Source organism: Orcinus orca, chromosome 8 (genome assembly GCF_937001465.1).
Source record: "Orcinus orca chromosome 8, mOrcOrc1.1, whole genome shotgun sequence".
NCBI lineage: Eukaryota > Metazoa > Chordata > Mammalia > Artiodactyla > Delphinidae > Orcinus > Orcinus orca.
In genome coordinates this window covers 13331845-13359071 of record NC_064566.1, presented here as the reverse complement: position 1 = coordinate 13359071, position 27227 = coordinate 13331845, and the positions used below count along the sequence as shown (strand labels likewise).

General features: G+C 38.1%; 1 protein-coding gene across 2 annotated transcripts in view; it reads left to right on the top strand.

Annotated features, from left to right (window-relative positions):
• Nucleotides 1-27227, top strand: part of CSTPP1 (centriolar satellite-associated tubulin polyglutamylase complex regulator 1) — a 187089-nt gene that overhangs the window by 18248 nt on the left and 141614 nt on the right. The window contains exon 2 of one of the 2 annotated variants that reach the window (XM_004264073.4): nt 19443-19545. The exons of the other annotated variant lie outside the window; for it this stretch is intronic. Coding sequence (XP_004264121.1) covers nt 19443-19545 — 103 coding nt within the window. The remainder of the gene's footprint in view (nt 1-19442; nt 19546-27227) is intronic. 2 annotated transcript variants of the gene reach the window in all.

The following is a 27227-nucleotide window of genomic DNA, read 5'->3' as shown; positions in this document are numbered from 1 at the left end:
AAGCAAACTGAGGTAGATTAATACAGTGGGATATTATATTATTATATCATTAAATAATTCCTAAGAAGACTATATGTGTGTGTGTGTGTGCATGTGTGTGTGTGTGCGTGTGTGTGTGTGTGTGAAAAAGCATGTACAAATTTTTTTTAAAAAGTAGAACTCAAATATAAACCTATGGATTTTGGTGAAAATGAGAAGGGACCATAGAGATATGTAAATTCTTGCTATTTTAAGATAAAGGAATTCTGTGTTTAAATAATGTTTTAAAATGCAATAACAATATTGATTTCTAATTTTAAAAACGTATTAAACTAGATGGCCTAATAAGGTTACTGTCAGCTCTATGCTTTTATAATCTTAAGAAAGTGACATTGAAAGTCATGTTTCTTTGATCTTTTCCTTCTCTCTCTAGCACCATTCATATCTTTCTCCTTAGTTTAATATTTTCCTTAAACTAGGTCCATTAATGAGTCTCTGCACTGAGTCATTTTGTTTTGGGAAGACAAAGTATAAATTCAGAGAAGTAGAAGAGAATGCAGTAATTTCATTCTCCATATCTATTTATATTAACTGTTACAAAAGCAAAATGTTCACTAATGCTTAATCAGGCTTCCAAATAGTTCTAGAGAGTATCCTTCTCCCCCATAATCTAATGAGGAAAATTCAGTTTGGAGGGGGGTGAAATACCTTGCATAATGCCCCATGGAGCCATCTATAAGACAAGGATTAGAAACCAGGGCTCATGTAACAAGACCCTCTTGCTCAGGCTGTTAGCCTGGGGGCCTCTCTGTGGGATGGCAGTGCAGGGCTGGGATCAATTCACTGTTTAAGAGCTGGACTAAAGGTCAGTTCACCTTTCCTTGAAGGGTTGAATTATTTGAGCAGTATAAACTTCCTGATAAGAGATTTCTGGAAGCAATTGTAAAAGTGGCTTATACCACCAACAGGTGGAACTAGATGGAATCTGACCTAGGCTGTCCAAAGAGAAGGGGCCATTAGAGAGAAGTTCTGCTTCCCCTTTGCTACTTACTTACTTCATGTGCCGCCCCTCATTTCATTTTCCTCTCTAGTGCAAAATGCAGGATCAAAGGAAATGGTGCTGTCATCAGTTCTAAAATTGAACAGAATGCTTCCTCGGTTAGTAAATGGAAAAATTAATTTTAAAATGTCTTTATGTAAGTTCTGTGAAATACTAAGATATTGACTTGTGATCTGTTTTTCAATCAAGGTATTTATGTTCATATTAATTGTTATTAATCATGGTCATTTTAAACTTTGTGAATATCTCTAAGAATTTCTCTAAGAATTATCCACTGTGATTCAGTGGGTTATGTTTACACTTACGAGATTAAAGTTTAAGTTTCTGCTCTGTCATTTATATACTGAATGACCTTGGGCAATTTCATCATTTGTAAAATGGAGAGAATAATCCCAGCCTTATCTGACTCCTAGGTTGGTTGCAAGGTTCAATGAGATAATGTATGTGAAAGTATTTAGTAAACTTTCAGGGGCATTACAGATGTTACTGTTCAAGTCACAAAAGTCAGTAAGACCTTACCGTGTTTACAACAATGGTCCAGCATTGAAGAGAACAGTACATCTCTTCAGATGCTAGGATAATGTCTGGAAACACTTTATGCTAGCCTAGCATGCACTAACGTAAATCAATAGATAGGCCAATGAGCCTCCTGATTGGTATGTTAGTTTGATCCCTTCATTTATACTTTTGGGCAAATACATGGATGTTTTATGTTTATATTAGGTTTGTCTGAATACAATAGAAAAACCTAAAATAACGTGGTTTGAGCGACTTATATGATTATTTCTCTTTTGTGGAAAAGAATTCTGAAGATGGGCAGTCCACGGCTGATATGGTATGCTCCAAGGTGTAATCAGGAACTCAGGTTTCGGTCTTTTTACTCCAACATCCTACCCATAGATTCCATCTTTTGCCTCATGATCCTCATGATCCATGAGGACTGAAGTAGCTCTCTGTTATCTTCTGAGGTAAATAAGGGACATCTTTCAGCTGAATTAGTTCCATTTAGGGACTTTCTAGAAGACCCGCACCATATTGTGCTTATATTTTATGACTTAATCACATGACTAAAGCCTAGCTGCAAGAGGAGCTGAGAAATGTGATCTTTATGCCAGTGGCCATGTACCCAGGTAAAAATTGGAGTACGTTTCTAGAGAAAAAGGTTACTAGAGTCAGCAACTAGCAGTCTCTGTCACAGCATTATATAAATATATGGATGTTTTCTGTTATGAACTGCCCCCCCCACCCCATCCCCAACACACAGACATACACACACACTCGCACGTACCTCACATTCACGTAAGTGCTGCCTATTTCATTTTGCTTGTTTCCTGGGTGAATTAGTCCATTTCAGCTATCCTGTACCCAGGAATCATGTCAATGCATGGTGATTGATGCCAGCTTTAGAAGAGTAACCGGTTGAGCTCATTAAGCAAAAGGTTCTGTGGCCTTTTTTCAAGGCAGCCGGTTGACCAGTGGAATGAATTGATTATGTGTATGTTCAGCACTATGCTTGATGCTGCAAAATACGCATAGGGGGTACAATACAGACTTTTCTTCCTGTATTTTGGTCTTAGTGAATGGAACCATCATATTCCCAAATGCCCAAGAAAGGAACCCAGAAATAATCCTAAATTCTCTCCCATCCTTTACCTCTCATCCCACCAATTACCAACTTCCATTGATTTTTCCTCTTTTGCTTTTATCTGTCATTCCCATTGCTACTTCCCTAATTCAGGCCTTAACTCTCTCTGACCTGGACTATTTCAACAACTGCCCTACTTCTTATCTGTACCTCTAATCTTTCTCCCTTCAGTTCTTCCACACTGCTTCCAGAGTGATCTTTCAGAAATAGTAATCTGATTGTCACTCTCTTGCTCAAAATCCTTCAGTGGTTTCCTGAAATCTGTGCTCTTTTATAAGACCCTTTATGGTGATGATGCTGTCCGGCCTTATCTCTTAGCAATACTCAACTATTCTTAGCTTTCCAGATCTACCATACTTTACACATCTTGATGCTTCTGCATGTGCTGATATGTCTGTGTTAAATATCTCCCCTCCACTTTTTTTTTAATTAATTAATTTATTTGGCTGTATCAGGTCTTAGTTGCTTCACTCAGGATCTTCATTGCGGCACACAGGATCTTTCATTGCAGCGTGGGGGCTTCTTTAGTTGTGGCGTGCGGGCTTCTCTCTGGTTGTGGCACGTGGGGCTCAGTAGTTGCAGTGCATAGGCTTAGTTGCCCCGTGGCATGTGGGATCTTAGTTTCCCGACCAGGGATTGAACCCGGGTCCCCTGCATTGGAAGGCGGATTCTTAACCACTGGACCACCAGGGAAGTCCCTCCTCCCTCCACTTATTCACCTGGAAAATTTTTTCAGATCCTTTGAAACACTCTTTCTCCCAGACAGATATAGGCACTCTTTCTCTTTACATTTTTTACATATCTCCTTTATAACAGTTATCATACTATATTGTCATTGTTAATTTGTATGTCTGCTTCTCCAGTAGATGGTAAATAAACTCCTCAAGGACAAGGACCATGCTTAGGTATTAAATAATTATTAAACAAAGGGATGTCTTCAATTGTAAGTGAGTTGGGGATACTCACAGATGAAATAAGTGGAACACTTTTAAGTCAGCATGAAATCAAGTGCTATGTAAGAAGTAATAGGAGTTCAGGAGGAAAAGGAGATCACTGGGGATTGGAGGAATTAGTCAAGGAATCAAAATGAGTATATCTCCTTAGGGAGATAGCAAAGTTCTTTGGGCAGGGAAAACTGAAAATTCTAGGGATATATTTTTATACTTGGCAATGTTTGTATAAAGCAATATTTCTAATGTCAAAACATTAAATTTTGAAAAATATAATAAGTAAATAAAAAAGGAAAGAAAAATGAGAAAGGAAAAACCCTAGGAAATACAAGAGGTATACTGGTTTAATTTTGAACCCTCTTATCTATAAATGTCTTTAGTTCCTTTTACTTTAGCCTTTTCTCATCTCTGAAGAAATCAAAGTCCTATTGTATAAATGCTTTATTAATAATACTATATCAGTTATAAGAGTCAACATTGTCTCAACCTGCAATCTTTTTAGAATGTGTGTATACATACACAGTATTAATACGTGTTTATTATATATATGTTTTATATATGTATATGTATAGACTAGGTAATAGTTCAAAACATATAATAAGGCATACATTGAGAGGAATTGTTCTCACCCTGTCACATTTTACCCTTTTCCCCCTCTCATGTGTTCTGTAGACAACTGCTTTTATTTTATTCAACCAGCTCTTTTAAATCCATTTGATATGATTATATTTTGGTTCTCCAAGTTTCCAGTACTGTTGAACTTTGCCATTTTTTCCCCCTGAAATAGCCTCCTTCTTTACTTTTTCTAGAATACCCTCTTTTTCTGCCTTTTATCGTAAAGGCATGTAATAATTTACCTCATCTGATTGTCTTCCAGTTAAGAGTTCAGTATAATTCAGTAATCTGATTATCGGTACTTAGATTATCTTTCAGCCCAGCGTTATAGGACAAAAACAGTTTTTTTATAATTGTTTCTGAATTATGATTGGTACCAGAGGCCTGAATGGACTATCAGTAAGATAGAAGAAGGCTGGATAATATCATTTGACTATTACTTTAAAAAAGTTAGGTCCATTCAGGGAGTATGAAAAAAATATGTGAAAATAATTCAGTTGCTACCATGATTCATTTTGTTTGTTTGTTTTTTAATTTATTTATTTACTTTTGGCTGCATTGAGTCTTCGTTGCTGTACGCGGGCTTTCTCTAGTTGCGGCGAGCGGAGGCTACTCTTCGTTGCGGTGCACGGGCTTCTCATTGCAGTGGCCTCTCGTTGAGCGTGGGCTCTAGGCGCGTGGGCTTCAGTAGTTGTGGTGTGAGGGCTCAGTAGTTGTGGCTCACGGGCTCTAGAGCGCAGCCTTAGTTATGGCGCACGGGCTTAGTTGCTCTGCGGCATGTGGGATCTTCCTGGACCAGGGTTCGAACCCGTGTTCCCTGCATTGGCAGGTGGATTCTTAACCACTGCGTCACCAGGGAAGCCCCTCCTTTTGTTTGTTTGTACAAAGAAAAACTTTGGCAATGTGGTTATAGATGGAAATATGGAGAACTTAAGGGATGCATTTGAGCAAGCCCAAAGACTTTCTATTACTGAATCAAGGGTAAAAAGAATGAAGAATGACTTCAATTTCTGTATCTCTAAAATGACTGGAGTTGAATGATACGATCTTAAAGTCTTTCTACTCCTTAAGCTTTTATAATTCAGGAGCAGTGGTGAGAATAGTGACAAAATGACTGGCTACTGATTCCAAATTAAGTACAAAAAGAGAGGCCAATGGAACAATCTGTGGAAGGACATAAGTGATTTCATGTCCTGGTGAAGAGGAATACTGTGTTCAGTAGAAGTTGAGGAAGACAAGGAATTTTCGGGTTGGAATTTGATAGATCATCATTGTGAAAGAAAACTGACCATGTGTGTCTAGGAAGAGAGATTTGGGTGCTGGATTTTTTTTTTAACGTGTAGGCCATGAACCCTCAGGGGAGCTATAGATGAGCCTTAGGAGGTTCTTGAATGTTCTAAAATTATACACAGCATATTAAATTATATCCATTTTTCTTTGAGGAAGCATTTGCAGCTTTAATTAGATTCTTATCATGACCTAACAAAAAGCCACTCACTCTTAAAATATGAATGATAAAGACTCCAAGTGATTAAAATGGAGAAAGAGTAATAATACACTTCAGTGGTCATACAGTGGATGAATATAGTCATTGTGATATTTTCAGGGTAAGTTGGATTTCAATCACAAAAGACACAGAAGTAAGGGGTGAGAAAAATACAAAGAATGGAGAGAAATTTGTCATTAGACAGCTTTGAGTCTTGGCTTGCCATTATAAGCTGTGTGACCTTGGGCAAGTGAATAACCTTCAAAAACCTCAATTTCCTCAGTTGTAAAATGGGGATAATAAGTATCTACCTTAAATGGTGGATATGAAGATTAAATGAGATAACACACATGGTAAGCACATAGTATAGTGCTTGGCACATAGTAAGTATTTGGTAAACCTTTTCCCTCACAAGGTTTTAAATTTTCTATATTTATTTTAAGGTCCTTATTGTAGGTTTCACTGGGGAGGGCTGGTCCTTAGTAAGTCCATCTTCAGAGAACTACTCAGTGATGCTTACACTCAAGATTATATTAAGTGGTTAGTCTAGAGGCTCTTTCCAATGTAGATTTGCAAGCTGGGTGTATAAAAGTCAGACACTAGACTTGTTGCCTGGCAGCACGTGTCCCTGAGTGGTAGTACATGGCTTGCATTGTAATGTCATCAGTGCAGGGGCCAGCTGGCTGGACATGTACTGCCACATAGTCTAGGGACTCCATTCCTCAACGAAACAGCAGCCGGCACTAGGGTTAACAGAAAATGACAAACCAGGCATGGATGAGGGAGGCGCCAGTAGAGCAGCGGGATGTCCTTTGATTTGCTTCTGTTATTTGCATGTCTTTCTTGTGATGTCTGTGAAATGTTCAGAATGACAAAGTTTTTAAAAGACCTGCTGACTCCGCCTGAAAAATGTGAAAAACCTCCCGTTTAGAGACCCATTATGTCCAGCTAGCCTGCATTTTCTATATCTTTTCCTTCATTTTTTATTAATGCAAACATTTGCATGAAGACAGAACCTTTGTTTCTTAAAGAGTTCATCTGCTCCTGCTGCTTACTGGCCCTGCCATGCAAGAGCACAACAGAACCTTTGTTACGCTTTGAGCAAAGCTGTTTATGAACGGTGGCTTACTGAGAACTGCTTCCTGTGCTGTGTGCTTCCATTTTGTCTAAAAGAAAAAAAGAAAATAGTTCTTAGGAGTGAAAAGAATTTGGACTTTCTTTTATTCACGTGTTGAATGTTGAAATGACAAGTAGCCCCCAAATTTGTGAGGAACTGGTAATTGCATCGAATGCATTTTTTCACTTTACCTTGAACATAATGAGGCTCTTGGTAACAATGGAAGAGACAAGTACTTTCTCACTGGAATAGAGAGACAGAACAGTAAAAAGGCAACAGAAAGAAGGGTTGAGAACAGGACAAAAATGGCTTCCTGTAAGAACCCTAATATTGTAACAGAATGTGTTTTGGCACTTAGTGTTTCCCACCTGGAAGGCGCAGTCCTGAAATGGTTGAGTTGAATAAAGAATAGCACCACAGTTTATAAATAGTGATACATTTTATGTACTCATTCAGTAAATATTTGAATGACTGGTATGTGGAAGACACTGAATGATTCTGAGTGTTATAGGGGATAAAAGACAAATGAGTTATGGTACCTATCTGTCTTTAAGGAGCAGGAAGTCTAACAATGGAGGTAACACGTGTAACAGAAATAACTCTGTATCAAAGTAGAAAGTGCCACTGGAAATATTTAGAATAGGTATTTAGGAAGTTCAGGAAAAGGAAGGTTGTTTCTGGCTGGGAGATAATCAGGGAAAGCTTCCTGACCAGGTGGCATTTGAGTTGAGCCTGGCAGGAGAGGTAGGCTTGGACATTGCAACATGCCAACATTCCATTAATCATTTGAGTAATAAGTCAAAAATTATGTGGCTCTGGTAAAATAGATCCAAAGCATATTTTTATAGGGTACTTTGGTGTTTTACACCATTTATTCTTTTTCATTTAAAAAAAGTTTAATTAATTAATTAATTTAGTTTTGGCCGTGCCGTGTGGCATGTGGGATCTTAGTTCCCTGACTAGAGATTGAACCCGCCACCCCTGCAGTGGAAGCGTGGACCCTTAACCACTGGACCACCAGGGAAGTCCCCACACCATTAATTTAGATGATATGTTAAATGATGGCATGAATTTCCTGTGTAAACTAAACTAGGGCCTCTCTGTCTAGCCTATCCTGTTCCAGTCATTCACCGCATATGACTTTTGTGCACTTTGGCCTAGGCCTCTAGGCATCTATAAATATCTATGTTAGCATCCTTTACTTTCATAACAAAAATAGAAACTCAAAGGGATTATTGAGCATTATTGTAGCCATATCCCATAAGCAGGGTGTAGACATAGTTCTGAGTGGGGATTTGACATGTGAGACTCTCATTTGAAAAAGAATCTCCACCTTCATACAGAAGCAGTATCAATCAGAAGAGAGAAGATTGGGAATTCTAAGCCCATGAGTTTTCAGCTGCCTTTAATTAGAACTCTTCTGTATCTTTCTGCCACTAGATTAAATGAGACCCTGTTGCTGTTTTATGAGTTATTGTGAGTGCTAACTAATTTTTATGAAATAGTTTGAATGTAAAATGTCAAGTAATTGATAAGTTGTTGCATTCGTACCTTGCTGCATTAATATCACTAATCTGTATATTCATAGTTAAATTGCATATTACCAAACATAATTGCTGATAATCTGTAAATGCATGGTTTGCCACAAAGGCTACAACCTTTAATGACTATGTAGCACAATTCATTTTCACCCTATAACATTAATACTTCCCTGCCTGACATGACATTATGAGTTGCACATTATGACAATATGATTTCTCCATGTTTGTCAGTTTATAGGTTTTTTTTTTTTAATTCATGGTGCTTTCTGGAAAATGGTATTGTGAATGTTTATGGAGTTGATTTGATAACTATACTGCTCTATGAGTAACTATTTTTGCAAAGCTTTTGTCATGACAATGCTTGGATTCTTCATGTATCCCATAGATCATAACTGTGGGAAACTTAAGTGCTACTTTAGATTTCTCTGCATTTAGGCAGTGCATTTTGTTATGGTCAGCTCTCTGAGTGCTTTAAGTTTGGATCTCTGTAATAGCTTCCTTAAAAAAAAAAGAAAAAAGATTTCTGTAGTTTCTGGCACTTGAAATTGCAAGACTCAAACGTACTAATTCTGTATTATGAGATTTAGGCTGGAAATACTGAAGCAATAAGATTTAAGTACTTAGCCTTAATTGACATCTGCCTCTTCCCCCCACCAACCCCCCCCCCCACCAGTTTTAGGAAGGAGAAGGGAGAGGAGAGGATTAATGGTTGACTAGAAACTGTTTGAATGTCAGGGGACTCAGCTGTTAACTTGTACAATACCACCGTTGGTTGAAGGAAGTAGACTTTAGTTTTTTGTCTTCTACTTTACATAGAGACCTTTAGTCACCTCTTGTTTTCTGGTTGTCACAGGTGATGTTAACATATGTGTAATGCTTTCTTTGCTCCTGGCTTATCTTTTAGTATTTGAGTTTGACTAGCTGTATAGCAGCACTGTGGTGGTTTGGGTGTCCAAATGCAATGTATTAGTTTTGTCTGTTTTATAACTGTTAATGTAAAAGATCTTTCCTTAATTTGTACATTTGTTCTTAGAAAATTCCATTTGATACATATGCTCCGTAGCTCTTTAAGGGCTGCAATATAGTGTAGTGCAGACCAAAGGCCTGGATTCAAATCCTGTCTCTGCTGCTTACCAGCCCTTTAACCTTTAGGTAAATTACATGTCTGAGTCTTCCTTTTTTCACCTGTAAAATGGAAATATAATAAAAGTACCCATCTCATAGGATTGTTGTGAGCAGTAAATGAATTATTACCTATAAAATGCTTAGAATGCTGTCTTTCATAGAGCTTAATAAATGTTGGCTGTCATTTTATTATATTTATAGGTTTAGCTACCATTAAGCAAACTCCGTAATGATCAAGAGCTATTAAAAGAGGGAGGCCTCCTGCATTTATATAAAGGATATTTCTCAAGATATTGATCTGCAAGTTGTGATTCACTTACAGTTTTTTTCTGGGGGCCCAAAGTTAAACTTGACATGCAACTGTTTTATATTCAGAGCTAGTTAGTGTTTAGAGAAGCTTGATTTTGGGTTAACACTTTTACTTAATTTTTCTCCACCGCAAGTTTTAAATTTCTTTTTGTATTATACTGACTATGTTAATTGTGAACTCACAATTTTGGCAAGGGACGTAATTAGCTTAAATTAAATATCATACCAGAACAAAATATAGGGTAATAGGTTTATACACTTGGAGTACAGAAGGCCTGTTTGAACAAGACGCAAAGCACAAAGGGCACAGATAAATACTTTTGATTACATCAACATTTTAAACTGTGCAATGAAGGGTACCATAAACAAATGAAAAGAAAACCCATAAGGTAGAAAACCCATATTTGCACATATAGAGAATTAGAAAAACCTCCAAATCAAGAAAGAAAAAAGACAGCCAGAGAGGAAAATGGGCAAAGGATATTAGCAGATTATTCACAGAAGAGAAATACAAGTAACCATGAAAATATGCTTAACTTTATTTAATTAAGTAATTAAGAAGACTAAACTATTAAAACAACAGTGAGAAACTATTTTATAGCTGTTAAATTGGCAAAAGTCACAAAGCTTTAGTGAAAACAGATTTTCTCATGGTGGGGAGGAGTATAAATTGGAATAACCCTTTGTAAAGCAACTGTGTATATCTAGTAAACATGAAGATGTGGAAAAAAGGGAATTCTTGTGTACTGTTGTTATGATTGTAAGTTGGTACAGCAACTATGGAAAACAGTACAGAGAATCCTCAAAAAATTAAAAATAGAACTACTACCATGTGATCCAGCAATTCCACTTCTGGGAATATATCCAAAGGAAACAAAAGCACAAAATGGAAAAGGTACCTACATCCCCATGTTCATAGTAACATACTTAACAATAGCCAAGATAGGGAAACAATCTAAATGTCCACTGATGGATGAATGGATAAAGAAGTTGTGGAAAAAATACACACACCGGAATATTATTTTAATAATATTCTGAATATTATTCAGAATATTATTAAAAATGAGGAAATTGGGCTTCCCTGGTGGCGCAGTGGTTGAGAGTCCGCCTGCCGATGCAGAGGACATGGGTTCGTGCCCCGGTCCGGGAAGATCCCACATGCCTCGGAGCGGCTGGGCCCGTGAGGCATGGCCGCTGAGCCTGCGCATCCGGAGCCTGTGCTCCGCAGCGGGAGAGGCCACAACAGTGAGAGGCCCGCGTACCGCAAAAAAAAAAAAAAAAAAAAAGAGGAAATCCTACCATTTGCAACAACATGGATGGCCCTTGAAGGCATTATGCTGAATTAAATAAGTCAGAAAGAGATAGATACTCTATGATCTCACTTATATGTGGAATCTAAAAAAACCCACCAAACTCTGAAAAAAGAGATCAGACATGTGGTTGCCAGAGGCAGAGGGTTGGGGGAAGGAGAATAGGAGGATGGTGGGGGTGATGGTAGGACAGGGTGCAGATTTCCAGGAATAAGGTAAATGAGTCCTGGGGATGTTAAGTACAGCATGATGACTGTTGTTAACACTGCTGTATGATGTATGGGAAAGTTGTTAAGAGAGTAGATCCCAAGAGCTCTTATCCAAGGAGAAATTTTTCTTTTTTTCTTTTCTTCTTTCTTTTCTTTTTATTGTATCTATATTTGAAGATGGATGTTAGCTTAACCTATTGCGATAATCATTTCATAGTATATGTAAATCAAGCCATTATGCTGTATTCTTTAAACTTACACAGTAATGTATGTCAATTGTTTCTCAATAAAACTAAAAAAAAAAAAAAACCATGAGGATATGCACATCCTGTGACATGTCCATTCAATTTTGAGATATCTGCCTTAGGAAAACTCTTGTACGTATGCACAGGAAAACAAGTGCAAGAATGTTCAACCCAGCACAGTTTGCTATAGTGAAAATGTGGGAACAACCTGAATATTTATCAATAGAGGAGTATTTACCATTGGCAAATAAGTTGGTTCCATATTGTTTCATAAAAGATTTCCAAACATGGTTGAGTGAAAATAGTAAGGTACAGAAAAGTATATGTCATTTACTTAAAAACAAAACCAAGCTCACAAACTGTGTTTATATATTTTTTTAAGTATGAGTACCAAACTGATTGGGAACTGGGATTGGTTTTTTACTTTTTCTATATTGTTTGAATCTTTAAAAATAATTAAATACGTAATTATAAATAAACATTTTTTTAAGTTTAAAGATCATGCCAATACTTTATCCTATTTACCAACTGAAGTTTCTTTTCTAGTATTAAGAATGGAGAGCCAGTTGTTTCTAGATAATACAGTGTAAAATGGGACACATTGTAGGTTCTTAGCTTTTTCTTATTTTGTTTTGTTTTTGAGAGCTAGGGTTGAAGTGGAAGGGCATGGGCTTTGGAGTTAAATCTTAAGTTTGAATTCTAGCTCAGCCATTTTTTAAGACTGAGCAGGTTCCTTAACCTCTCTGAGCTTCAAAAAAGTCTATTTCCTACCTCATTGGGTTGTATAAGTATTGCATGTGCTGGTTTTCCTCATTTCCCCATCTCCTTTGGTCAAAGGAAATTGGTCTAGTGTGGTCTAAGATCAAAGATGGTCTTGTATGGGTGATAAAATATTTTTCCAGAACATACTGTGTCCCTGGATCAGGACATACCAGTAAAGATGGAGGATGTAAATAATTAGTTTTAGAGGTTTATTAACTTTTTAAACCATTAAGCTATCTATATGTACTTAACAAGATCAAATACTATATCATGTTAGTGATTTATATATGATATTAAACTTGAAGCTTCTAAACAGTTTACGTGACAGGTCGTTGGTTAACAGGGTTACTTTTCTAATCTCAGAGAACAGTCTTAATTTAATTCAGCACTTATTTGTGCCAGCCAGCATCTAAATCTCAAGAGGCTTCAAAGACAAAAATGTGTCTCAAAAGGACTCTGGTAAGGGAGAAGAAAGTCAGATTTAAAGTTGAATATATGTATGTACTCTGCTTTTCACTTACACTGCTCTTGCTCTTGTATCTATTAATATCACATATTGTAATTCATGTGAATATTTTCTGGGGAAACTTGTTTATTCTAATACAGGGACTCTGTATAAAATACTAATATAATAAAATGAGTGGTCTCAATGATGTAGGTAGCCTGTCAAGCAAAAATTTTCAAATGGGACCCCTTGTCATTTAATTGCAAAATAAATAGCTAATGCTTTGATGGTATTTATGCTTGGGAAGAGAGTAAAAAGAAATAGTTGTGGACTTTACCCGTATAAATTAGAGCCTCCTGAGTAATTAATAGTTAATAAATGAATGCTTCCCACAAGTTTAAAGGCTATAGCTGAAATGGGTATAGATTATGTATATTATCGTATGTGTAGGGTTTTATATAGCCCAGGAATCCTTGAAGATAATCTGTAAACATCCTTGGTTAGATGAGCAGAACTTTAAATAGGTGAGTAGGGGGCTATAGTAGGTTGGCCTCCGGGTGTTCCTTAATGTTGAAACCCAATGTCTTGTGAGGTGCGATGTCTGGGAGGGATATGTAGTAACAACTGTAATAAAACAACAATAATAAACATAATAGCTAATGTTTATTGCATATTTACTATGTGCCAAGCACTATGCTAAGATTATTACATAAGTTATTTTATTTACTCCTCACTACAACCTTAGGTGGTAGGTATTATTTCCCAATTTTACAGAAAAGGGCAGAGAGATTAGGTAATTTGCTTCAAGTCACACAGCTAATAAGTACCAGAGCTAGAAATCAAATCCAGGTCAGCCTGACTCCAGGGCCCATGTTCTTAACCATTGCAATAAATTGCTATGTTGTTTTAATCTGTGAAATTAGTATGTAGCAATAATAACATAATCATTAATATGTTACCTTCTGTGTATATCAAATGTATTCTAAAGAAGCAGTTTATTATTAGACATATTCTTTTTTTTTTTTTTTTGCGGTACGCGGGCCGCTCACTGTTGTGGCCTCTCCCGTTGCGGAGCACAGGCTCCGGACGCGCAGACTCAGCGGCCATGGCTCACGGGCCTAGCCGCTCCGCGGCATGTGGGGTCTTCCCGGACCGGGGCACGAACCCATGTCCCCTGTATCGGCGGGCGGACTCTCAACCACTGCGCCACCAGGGAAGCCCTATTAGACATATTCTTAATGTCATACCCATTTTATAGCAAGAGTGACTGTGGTATATAGAGATTAAGTGATCAGCAGGAGGTGATTCAACGGAGAACCAAGAAGTTTCTGATCCACAATTGCTTTCACTCGTAACGTTCATATAAAGATCATACAGTATTTACTTATCTTTTTTTTTTTTTTTTTTTTTTGTGGTAAGCGGGTCTCTCACTGTTGCGGCCTCTCCCGTTGCGGAGCACAGGCTCCGGACGCGCAGGCTCAGCGGCCATGGCTCACGGGCCCAGCCGCTCCACGGCATGTGGGATCTTCCCGGACTGGGGCACGAACCCGAGTCCCCTGCATCGGCAGGCGGACTCTCAACCACTGCGCCACCAGGGAAGCCCTATTTACTTATCTTTTACTTAGATATTTCAGTGCAGTGCAGTCTGAGATAAGCACTTATAGCTTCAGTACACTGCACTGAAATATCTAAGTAAAAGATAAGTAAACACTGTATGATCTTTATATGAACCTTGTGAGCGATGCTGTCTGAGCAAAACATGGACTCTTGGGCCTTAGTGTGGATTTCAGAACAATAGAGCATATTGGTTCATGTCAGAAAACTTAATCCTGGTCTTGTGGAAATCACAGCAAAGCAGAAGAAGAGAAGCCAATCTGAAATGCTTTTCCTTTTCCAAGAGGGCAGCTAAGGTGCCCAGATATCTTTGCCCTCCAGGGGTGCAGGTGTGCAGTTTTTATTCTTTAATCATTCACATAAATTAAAGCTTATTCTTTTGCATTTAAAAAATAACATGAAGTGACACCCTCCATGTTTTATTGCCAGACAAGAGCTTTGAACTTCTGTCTCGCTGAAGTTTGGTAAAGTACAAGGATTTTCCATGGCTGGGTGGTGCCCTTAACCACAGAAGGAACATTGGAATGATAAGAGCTGCACAGGAAGGAAACCACTAGGGAGCAGCAATTTAGAGAGAGCTCTTTGCACTTGGCTTGTGTGAAATTCTTGGGGAGGAACTTCTTCCTACCTCTGCTGGCTCTTCTTAGCTCCTTCGCTTCACGCACAGATGAAAAGAGCACTAGGACATATATACACTACCAAACGTAAAATAGATAGCTAGTGGGAAGCAGCCGCATAGCACAGGGAGACCAGCTTGGTGCTTTGTGACCACCTAGACGGGTGGGATAGGGAGGGTGGGAGGGAGGGAGATGCAAGAGGGAAGAGATATGGGAACATATGTATATGTATAACTGATTCACTTTGTTATAAAGCAGAAACTAACACACCATTGTAAACCAATTATACTTCAATAAAGATGTAAAAAAAAGAAAAAAAAAGAAAAAAAGCACTAGGGCTTTCTGTTTCTACTTTCCGAACTAGGAATGGGTGGAGTGAATACTTTGTGGTGGGGTGGTTCTTCGTAAGAAACTTTGAAATTTGGGGACAAGTTTTAACTTCACACAAATGCTGATTAGCATGCATACCTATGCAGGTGGGGACAGGATATAGACACACTCACATACACACATATGAATTCACATGGACACAAGTGGACCACATCTCTCAGATGATTTTACTATCAACATACACCCCTGCTTTTGTGCTCTGTGTAAAATGAAGATCATATTTATTTCTAAAACTGATTAGAAAGTGTCAGTGATGAGGCAGTGTGGTATATAGTGTTAAAAGCATGGGTTCTTGGTAGGACACACCTTGGTTTGAATCTTGGCTTCTCTTCTCACTAGCTGTGTGATCTTGAGCAAGTTACTTTAATTCTATAAATCTCAGTTCTCCCATTTGTAAAACAGAAACATGATCAAAATTTCTATCATAGGATTGTTGTGAAGACTAAATAAAATCATGCATGTAAAACAATTAGCACAGTCTCTGGCCCATTGTTGTTCAGTAAGTTGCACAGGTCCTCAAAATTGGTAGAGCTGTTATTATCATTATTATGTGTAATATTAAACTCTAAATGTCTGATTGGTAGCTGAATGTTAAATAAGTATAGTCCTTTATTTATATTTGTTTTCTTTTTTCCTTCCCCTCTCCCCCCCTGCTTTTTTTTTCTCATGCAAAGTCTGTTTTCCAGAAAAGTCCTCCTTTTTTTGAGGAGGACGAAAGTACTTTGATTTTAACTGCTCTGAAAACATTTCTCCCTTAAAGAGCTTTCACATTGACTTTTAGTCCCTGGAGCTAGGGAGGAGAAGCAGCAGGATTTGCTTCTAAGTAGAGCTCTTTCATTTCTACCATCAAAAAACAAAACAGGGCTTCCCTGGTGGCGCAGTGGTTGAGAGTCTGCCTGCCGATGCAGGGGACATGGGTTCGTGCCCCGGTCTGGGAAGATCCCACATGCCGCGGAGCGGCTGGGCCCGTGAGCCATGGCCGCTGAGTCTGCGTGTCCGGAGCCTGTGCTACGCAACAGGAGAGGCCACAACAGTGAGAGGCCCACGTACTGCAAAAACAAAACAAAACAAAACAAACAACCAAACCAAAAAAACAAAAAAAACGAAACCAAAAAAACCCCTAGTCTTGTAGTAGCCTTAGGTAGATCTAAGTCATAAATGCCTATATAGCCCAAGGAAGAAATCTTTTTGTAAGACCAGGATAAGTGAGTGGAATAAGGGAAGGAAACTCAGAGGTGAAAGTATACCTGATTTTAATGTTGGTTTGGCCATTTTTTCTTCCCGATTTCATATATGCTTAATTATAAAACAATTAATGCCAGAAATATCTTTTTTTTTTTTTTTTGGCCATGCCACGTGGCTTGCAGGATCTTAGTTCCCTGACCAGGGATTGAACCCAGGGCCAACAGCAGTGGAAGCACTGAGTCCTAACCACTGGACTGCCAGGGAAGTCCCAAGAGATTGTCATGTATTATCTCACTTCACTGTCAGTTTTGGCCATTTCTTAGCGAAATAGTTTTCCAGTTGGATGAACTGTTGCTGAAGCACTGGTTTTGTTTTCACATCTTTTTCTGAGGTCAGGGTTAGAGAATGTTTGTGGTAGCTGATAGTTGTTAGCTTTGGGAAGCACTCATATTGATAGACTAAGTCATGGAATGTAAACATGTCATTCATCTGGACTTTAGGCTGGTGTAAACATGGTGAAACTTTAGGTAACCACTGTCAAAGACTCACTTGAGTAGAGCTTGGGTAGATAAACTTATTTGCTTTATAATCTCACTAAACTACCAGGACTTCAGGAATGTTTTTTTGAAGTACCTATTTTTACAAATTTTAGGTAATTCTTTCATATTTTCCTGAAGGATGAAAATGTGAAAGAGGCAAATGCCCATCTCAGTAGCAACTTTGTGGAACTGCTTTTTGGCAAGATATTTATTACTTTTGGGTTTTTTGTTCTTACTGTTCCAGACGAAAGTTGTTTTGTTTTGCTTTTTTGTAAAAAATAGGATGGCAAATGGAAGTACTGAATTGGAAGTTTCTATATGAAGTGTGCCAGGCTACCACTGTTATACCTAAAGACAAAACTCAGGGAAGGGGAGCAAGCATTTCGTGAGCACCTGCTACATTAGAAGCTCTGCTGTATTACTGAAGTAAACCTCCAATAGCCCTTTGACATAGCTTTTAATAAAATATATTATCAAGAAAACCAGGTATTGTGGTTTATGAATAGTAACGGTATTATTATCCACAGGAAATAGGCTTGCAGAATAATTTGCTCAAGGTCACACAGCTAGCATTTGGTGGGGCTGAGAATGGAACTCAAGTGTCTTGGAACTCCAAAGCCAAAGTTCTTAACCAGTGATTCTTAAACTACATCAGAAACATCAAGGGTACCTGTTAAAGATTACTGGGCTCCAGTTAGAATTTTAAGGTCACCAAGTCTGAGATATTGTCAGATGATCAATTTGTATTTTAACAGGGTGTCTCGAGTGATTCAGATCAAGAAGTTGATTGACCATGTTTTGAGAAAGAATTAAATTATGTTTCTTTCATCACTTATATGTGGAATCTAAAATATGATACAGGGACTTCCCTGGTGGTGCAGTGGTTAAGAATCGCCTGCCAATGCAGGGGACATGGGTTCGAGCCCTGGTCCGGGAAGATCCCACATGCCACGGAGCAGCTAAGCCCATGCGCCACAACTACTGAGCCTGCGCTCTACAGCTCACAAGCCACAACTATTGAGCCCACGTGCCACAACTACTGAAGCCCGCACGCCTAGAACCCGTGCTCCACAACAAGAGAAGCCACTGCAATGAGAAGCCCGCACACTGCAACGAAGAGTAGCCCCCGCTCGCGACAACTAGAGAAAGCCCGCATGCAGCAGCGAAGACCCAATGCGGCCAAAAATAAATAAATAAATGTATAAAAAAATAAAAATAAGTAAAATAAATTATGGTACAAATGAACTTATTTACAAAACAGAAACAGACCCACAGACATAGATGACAAACTTACAGTTACCAAAGGGGAAGGGGGAAGGGATAAACTAGGAGTTTGGAATTAGCAAATACAAACTACTATATATAAAATAGATAAACAACAAGGTTCTACTGTACAGCACAGAAAACTATATTCGATCTCTTGTAATAACTTATAATGGAAAAGAATATGAAAAAGAACATATATATATAACTGAGTCACTTTGTTGTACACCAGAATCTAACACAACATTGTAAATCAACTATACTTCAATTTATAAATAAATTAATTTAATTAAATAATGTTTCTTTCCACACTTGATAAAGAAGAAAACAGGTGCAGATTAAATAACTATCCAAGATTAAGCTATTAGACAGAGCCATGATTCCAGCCCAGGTCTGTCTAATTCTAATACTCATCACACCCTGTATTACAAGCCCATGATTAAGTCACACATTTATCCGTCACAACAAATGTAGAAAACATGATTTCTGATAAATTGGGCCACACAGATTTCATGGTCTTATTATTTATCAAGGTTAATAACTTATGACAACTTTACTGAAATCTTCATGGTCCTTAAACTTTTTCAGTGACTTTTTTTTAAATTAAAGAATTGAGTTTTCCTTGCAGTCAGATCATCCATGTTTCAGGCATAGAATCATTACTCCCTGGGATAAATTTCTGGGACACGCAGAAGTGGAAGAAGGTGGAAGGAGGTAGGAAGAAAGAATTCCCAGGTGTACCTGCTAAATGGTGCTAAAGCTCCTCACCCTAATTACTGAAATGAAGAGTGAAGGGTTGATATTAATACTAACAGCCAATCACATGGCAATAGGTTATGTTCTACAGCATCTCCCATTCTGCCCATTGAGACTAGCTCAGTTAGGGCCAGCAAGTTTGGTTTGCCTATTCCAGTCCACTTCCTAGAACAGAACCAACACCTTGATTGACTTTCATGGCCTACTGGGATTGGAAGGACTTTTTTTTTTGTATCCCTCTCACTTTCTCTTTCTGTCTTTGTTTGTTTGTTTTTTGTAGCCCAGCGCCATGTCCTCACATACATGGAGGATGCAGTATGCCAGCTGCTAGAGAACAAGGAAGATATTAGCCAATATGGCATTGCCAGGTTCTTCACTGAATAGTAAGTACATGAGTGCTTTGCCTATGGCGTGGGCCCAGGGGAGGCTTTTGGAAGCAGGCAAGATACATGAAAAGTAGAGCAGGGCAATGCTGATTATGTAGTGGCAGTGAATGCTTAGACTGATTGAGGGCTGCCCAAACAGGTTTTGGAACATGCCTTTGGTGCAGCTAGTTTTGTCCAATGATAAGTCTCATGAGTGGTGATAACTATAAAAGTTCAACTGCTGCTTGTTTGATCTATTAGATCTGGTTTTTTTAGGTTCCTCTTATAATTTTTAACTTTCCCTCTTATTCAGAATATTCACTCTGATTTCCTTTAGTCAGTGTTCCTTTAGCCTGTGTTTTTCTTGGCTGGCTTTTTTCGTGGAAATGCTTAGGATGATATTCCTCTGCAGTTTTCTTTCTACAGGAGGCTGTGTCAATCACTTAATGATTTAAGATTATTTCTAGAGGCAGGACATCTTTCACAGATTATATCTTTGAGGAGTAGTGTTTCTTTATAAAGTATGCTTGGAGTGTGTAAAAGTCAAAATGATTATTTTTTAATTTATTAAAAAATTGTTTTCTTCAAGTTATAATTTCTTCAAGATATAATTGACGTATAGTACTGTCTAAGTTTAAGGTTCATGGCATAATGATTTGATTTACATACATCATGAAGTGATTATCATAATAAGTTTAGTGAACATCCATCATCTTATATAGATAGATAATTAAAGACATAGAAAAAAACTTTTTTCTTTTGATGAGAACTCTTAGGATTTACTCTCAACAATTTTCATTTGTAACATGTAGCAGTGTTAATTATATTTATCATCTTGTACATTATTACATCCCTAGTACTGGTTTATCTTATAACTGGAAGTTTTGCCTGCCTTTATGCAATTCCTCCTATCCCCCACCTACCTCCGATGACCTGAAATCTGATCTTTTTTTCTATGAGTTTGTTTGTTTTTGAATTATTGACCTATAACACTGTTAGCTCCTGTTACACAACATAGTGATTTGATACTTCTATGCATTTGAAACTGATCACTGCAATAAGTCTAGTTGTGATAGTTCACCATACAAAGATATTACATAGTTTTTTGTTTTTGTTTCTTTTTTAGGTATTACATAGTTATTGACCATATTCCCCACACTGTACATTTCATACCCGTAAGTCATTTAGTTTGCAACTGAAAGTTTATACCTCTTAATCTCTCTTACCTATTTCTTTCTTTTTGGTATCACAGAACTGTTTTTAGGCTGAATGAAATAATCAGTTTAAAATACCTTGGTCTTCATGAAAGGATATGCTAAAGAAATACAAAAAATTATTTTTATTACCAAAATGCCAACATATTTATATAATCATTTGTCTTCTTTTTCCTTTTTTTCTGGTTTATTGTAAGCATTCTAAAAAAGGAAGAATAGCCTCTTATAGGCTTCTACTTATGGTGCATCATGAGCTCAAGTCCATCCTCCTTGAAAACAATTTTATTTTCCTTTCTGTTCTCCAGAGTTTCCTTGAAGATCAGACATCTCTTCTAATGGCCTTAACTTGGGTTGCTGTTAGGGGAATTCTTGACTCCCCCAGCTCTTTTGCTGAGCTATAAGTCTTGCAAACAAAATCTAGATTTCTTATGGATTGGAATTTCAAGTTCCTGGGAAAAACAGGCTTGCCAGGATCAGAGCTGGTCCCTTCTCTTCTCCCAGTCTTCTAAAGGAGGGTGAAGTAGAACAAGGAATGTCACTTGTTCTCGAGGTATGGGCTGAAGCAAATGAGGTGGACTGGGAATAAAGACTGAGATTGAATAGCCTTGCTTGCTTTTACAGAACTGACAAGCCTAGGGGTCAAGTTTCTAGGCTATTTAATCTGTACGAGCACCCTTGAGGCTCCTTGCCAAATGAAATATGATTCTTCTGGGGACAGTGCTTCTTCCTGGCTTTTTTCATTTTACTCTATTCCCCCTCCCCCATCTCCTTTATAAGTCCTTTCCCTACTGTGCTGGTTCCTTGAGGATAGGCATCATTTCTTCTTCATCCCTGTATTCCCAATACCTGGCATGATGCTTATTATATGATAGGTGTTAGGTAAATGTTGAATCTACAGCTGTATCTGTATTTTAGGTTATTGCATACTATCCACTCTTATTCTTGGTCTTATTATGAATAAGGACCGTCTCTTGTTCTTTCTCTCTTTTTTCTTGATTCTTTTTGATAAAGTTCTATATCCTGCCATTTAAGAAGCTGTCTACTGGAATTCCCTGGCGGTCCAGTGGTTAGGACTCCGCACTTACACTATAGGGGGCACGGGTTAGGTCCCTGATCAGGAACTAAGATCCCATATGACGCGCAGCACGGCCAAAAAAAAAAAAAGAAGCTGTATACCATGTATGTAGCACTCCAAAAGTGAACCCACTGGTGTATGTAACTAATACCGAACTCTAGTAAGGCTTATAACTGTTTCCAAATGCTATTGACTATAGCTTTTATCTAGCAGTACACTGTTGGAAAAAAAAAATCTTAAGACTTTTTTCCACAGTGCTGATAGAAATCTAGTTGCCAAGTGAGCAGTTTCTTGTCCTTAGAAAACTAAAAATTACATAATCTATGTGAATGGCACATACCTGACATTTTTTTAAAATAGATCTTTATTGGAGTATAACTGCTTCACAATACTGTTAGTTTCTGTTGTATAACAAAGTGAATCATCCATATGCATACATATGTCTCCATATCCCCTCCCTCTTGAACCTCCCTCCCACCCTCCCTATCCCGCCCCTCTAGGTCATCGCAAAGCACCGGGCTGATCTCCGTGTGCTATGCTGCTGCTTCCCACTAGCTATTGAACATTTGGTAGTGTATATATGTCGATGTTACTCTCACTTCACCTCAGCTTCCCCCTCTCAAGCACCCCCCAACTGTGTCCTCAAGTCCATTCCCTATGTCTATGTCTTTATTCCTGCCCTGCCGCATCGGTACCATTTCTTTTTTTTTTTTAGATTCCATATATATGCATTAGCATACGGTATTTGTTTTTCTCTTTCTGACTTACTTCACTCTGTATGACAGACTCTAGGTCCATCCACATCACCACAGATAATTCAATTTCGTTTCTTTTTATGGCTAATATTCCATTGTATATATGTGCCTCATCTTCTTTATCCATTCATCTGTTGATGGACACGTAGGTTGCTTCCATGTCCTGGCTATTATAAATACTGCTGCAATGAACATTGTGGTACATGTCTCTTTTTCAATTATGGTTTTGTCAGGGTATATGCCCAGAAGTGGGATTGCTATGTCATATGGTAGTTCTATTTTTAGTTTTTTAAGGAACCTCCATGCTGTTCTCTGTAGTGGTTGTATCAATTTACATTCCCACCAACAGTGCAGGAGGGTTCCCTTTTCACCACACCCTTTCCAGCATTTACTGTTTCTAGATTTTTTGGTAATGGCCATTCTACCTGACATTTCTATAACTCTAAAACACCATATTGGCCTGAGGCAAGTTATTTTAAGAGGTGAGCCAGCATCAAAGCTCCAAAATCCTTAAAAACAAAAAAACAAAAAAACACAAAACTCAACTTGAAAGGTGTTCATATATGATTGAATAGGAAGTAGTATTTGGTAGACAAGGAGACCTGAATGGTAGAAGTTCCTGATTTTCCTTTGATTGTGAATTTATCTACTGAAAATCCTTCTTTCGCAGACCTGAGTTTTGTAATGATTTATAGAAGCATAATGAAGTGAAAAGAGCTCTGCCCTGGGAAGAAAAAGAGCTCCTATCCTTATAAGTCCTCACTCCATAATCTTGGGAAAATTTCTGATATTTTTTTCCTTTTTTTTTTGGGCTGTGTTGGGTCTTCGTTGCTGCGCATGGACTTTCTCTACTTGCAGTAAGCGGGGGCTACTTTTCGTTGAGGTGCGCAGGCTTCTCATTGCGGTGGCTTCTCTTGTTGAGGAGCTCGGGCTCCAGGCTCACAGGCTTCAGTAGTTGCAGCACGCAGGCTCAGTAGTTGTGGAACGTGGGCCCTAGAGTACGCGGGCTTCAGTAGTTGTGGCTTGCGGGCTGTAGAGCACTGGCTCGGTGGTTGTGGCACACTGGCTTAGTTGCTCAGTGGCATGTGGGATCTTCTCGGACCAGGGATTGAACCCATGTCCCTTGCATTGGCAGGTGGATTCTTAACCACTGTGCCACCAGAGAAGTCCCTCTGAAATTTTCTGGGCTTCAGTTGCCTCAACTGTGAAATGGGTATAATAAAGTCTAATGTGCTAATAAATAAAAATAACATAATAATTATATATTATAATAAAAAATGTTTTATTAAACTCATACTATGTTTCAGCAACTATAATTCTTTGAAATAGGTAATATTATTATCTCTATTTTATAGATGAGGAAACTGAGGCTCAGAAAAGTTAAAATAGCTTCTTTAAGTTCACAAGCTAATAAATGACAGAATTAGGAACCAAGCCTCATCTGCAGTATTACAAAGGCCACTATTCTGTACTGTCTCCAAGTCGCTATAATGCCTAATGTTGCTGGAGGCCTAACCAGATAATAATATGAGGTCTCTTCTAGCTATGTTTTCTGGATTCTTTGAAATTTCCCTTATGAGCTGTACTTCACACAGTTTATCACATAGCTTTGTCTGGTGACCTCCATTCATTGCCATTTAAATGTTTTATGTTGTCCTTTTGGAGGGGATACAATCGGAGCTGTCTCGAAACAATAGGAAACATAACTTTTTTTAAAATGTGTTAAGTGTGCACTTCCATCTCTCAGTTTCAAGTTCAGACATTGAGATTTTCATACGTTTAATGGTGGATAATTTACCTTTGAGCAATGATAAAAATACTCTTCAAAATTGTTTTTGGAAGGTTTTTCTGCCGATTTTCTTCTATGGATCGGCTTGCCCTCTCACCTGTGCTGTCACTCCTTGGTGCTTGGTGTTTTCCAACAAATCCATGATTGTTCCAGCAAATCTGGATAAGCTGTAAAGCATGAGTAGCTAAGCTGTACTGTGTGTGTGTGCGTGTGCGTGTGCGTGTGTGCGTGTGTCTGCAAGACTGTGAGCTCTTCAGATCATATTCTTCTGGACACTCTTGAAAGAGGGATACGAAATCCCACAGGATTTTCTTTCATGTTGTATGCAACCTCTACCTCTGAATGCCATCTTTCAACCAATGAAAGGTAAAAGGAATTAATATTTAGAGGTGCCGCTCTAAGAATAGACCAAGTGTCGGCACGGGGTCAGGACCTCTGAAGAAGTACAGACAAGAAAGTGAGGCTAGAGTAGCTGTAACTTAGAAACGACAGCAGAGTGTGACCAGGTTCTTGTGGGAAAGATAAAATGAGAAATGTGTTTTTTTAGGACATTGGAAAATAATGATGAGAGAAAAACAGGCTGAAATCTGAGAATTCCTATCACGATTGGGAACCCTTCTTCACAGGCTAAATTGATAGTTACAACACTGTGGCATCAGAGAGCTTGACCTCCACATACTAATATAGAAAAGAATGATACTCTGTGGTCTTGGTTGGTGGGCCCAGGAGGACTCTTTTTTTATAATCAAGTGTCTTGTTTTTGTTCTTTTTTAAATGATGATTTTACCTTTCTAGGGAAGTTTTCATGATGACTGTTTTGGTTACAAGTACATATACAGATATCCTTCATTGATGGAAGTTTTTTTTAAGGATATGTGAGAATATACGACAGCATTCATTCAGTAATTATTTTTGAGCACCTACTGTGTGCCTATGTGTATTTGGCAATGAAGAAGACATAGTGGTGAACAAGACAAATAAGGTAATTACCCTCATGAACCTAGCTGTTTAGTGAGGGAGATAGCCAATAAACAAGTAAGCTGACAATGACGACAATAGCTAATAGTTAATAAATACTTGCTATGTGCTGGGCATGGTTCTAAGCATATAACATGTATTATCTCATTTAATTCTCAAAATACTATGAGGTGGAATATTAGTATTATCTTCATTTTATACATTAGGAAATTCAGGCACACAAAAGTAACATTCCCTAGGTTACACAGCTGATAAGTGTAACAAGGAAGTAACTAGGATAATGTGATATATAGGATGGCCAGGAAGGCCCCTTGGAGGAGATGGCATTTGAGGGCTTATCCCATGGAATGACTGGCTCATCCCATTTGAGAGGTGATAAGTTATCTCAGCTCAGGTGACCTACCTTCTTTTTGTCCACCTTTATTACCTAGGCTTTCTGTGTCCAAAAAAAATAATTTGATTGATTTTATGTGCTGCTTCTCAGAGTGGAATACCCTTAACAGGCAGTAGTCATAGAAAGCTATCTTACAAGTAATTGGCCTCCCTCATGCGCTGCTCATATATAATAAGTAAAAACAATAAAATAATTAGTCATAAAATTATTTGTGTTATCTAATAGATAGTATAAATATGGAGATGGAAGTATTTATCAATCTTTGGAAAAAGAACATTAGTAATTCCATTGTGATACATATTATCAGAATTCAGTTGGGAACTTGCATGCTTTTTTATATACTCTTGTAGTAAAAGGTACCAGCCTCAAATTCCTTTTTTTATTGTTTTAATTAGAATAAGTCCATGAAATGTGAACTTCATTAATTCACTCTTGGAGAAAAAAAGGAGATTCCAATAGTGCATATTCTTAAATCACTTAAAATATAACTTAATGAAAACAATGCATGATTATAAAATATGTATTATTTCTTCTTTTATAAAACAGGTGCTCTAAGCCCTATGAAAGATGACCCACTTCTCTCCTCAGTAATCTAGAACAGTCAGGGTATAAACTTTCAGTTCTAAAATTGGCAAATTTTTTAGGATTATCCACCACCCAGCATTTAAGTAATGTTTTGGGTTCTTCTTGTGCCCATGGTAACAGAGGAGTGGATTTGGAGCAACAAAAAACACATCAGAACAAACTAGGAACTCACTGATTTCCAGGCTCATAGCTTTGAATGAGGGGTGGACTTAAGACTTCTCTGGGCCATTTCTGCTCCATGTTTTCCCAATTTATTGTTGTTAAATTGAGTCAAAATGTGGTATAGTGAAGGAATGGTGACTAATCCTATCATTGGCTTCTTCAAAAGGTGTAATACTTCTCCCAGCCTACCCCTCACCCCCATCTTTTTTCCACAGTTCAGTTCTTAGCTGGAGTTGACACATTGTAACAGAAAACAATCCATTTTTCATTGTCAACATCTGGATTCTCAGACTCAGATAATTGCCACGAATAGATTTTGCCATAGCTGAAGCAATCCTATCCTCACTGTTATTGGCCCAGGCATTTCTGTTAAGCCATCATTTGTGAAATCTATAGAGGATTCTGGTTCTTTTCCATATTACCAGAGGTATCTTATAGCAAAAGGACACCAGGGAAACATAGTGGTGAGTTGAGAGTCACCAAAATCTATTTTGAAACTTAAAAATCCAGGTTCATTGAGGACATAAGAAGCTGCATATTTGCTTAGAATCCGTCTCTCTTCTTCAGTCCCTTCATGTTTTGATTATAGGAAACCATCCAGCAGCACTTGACCTGGTAACTGAGGAAGCCATTTCACAGCCCACTGGTCCCCTGACTCATTTAGAAGTTGCAGTCAAAGGTTATGGAAGTAATAATTGGGCCCAGATTCTCCCTGTCAGGAAACACCTTACTTCCCCACCCCCTCCCT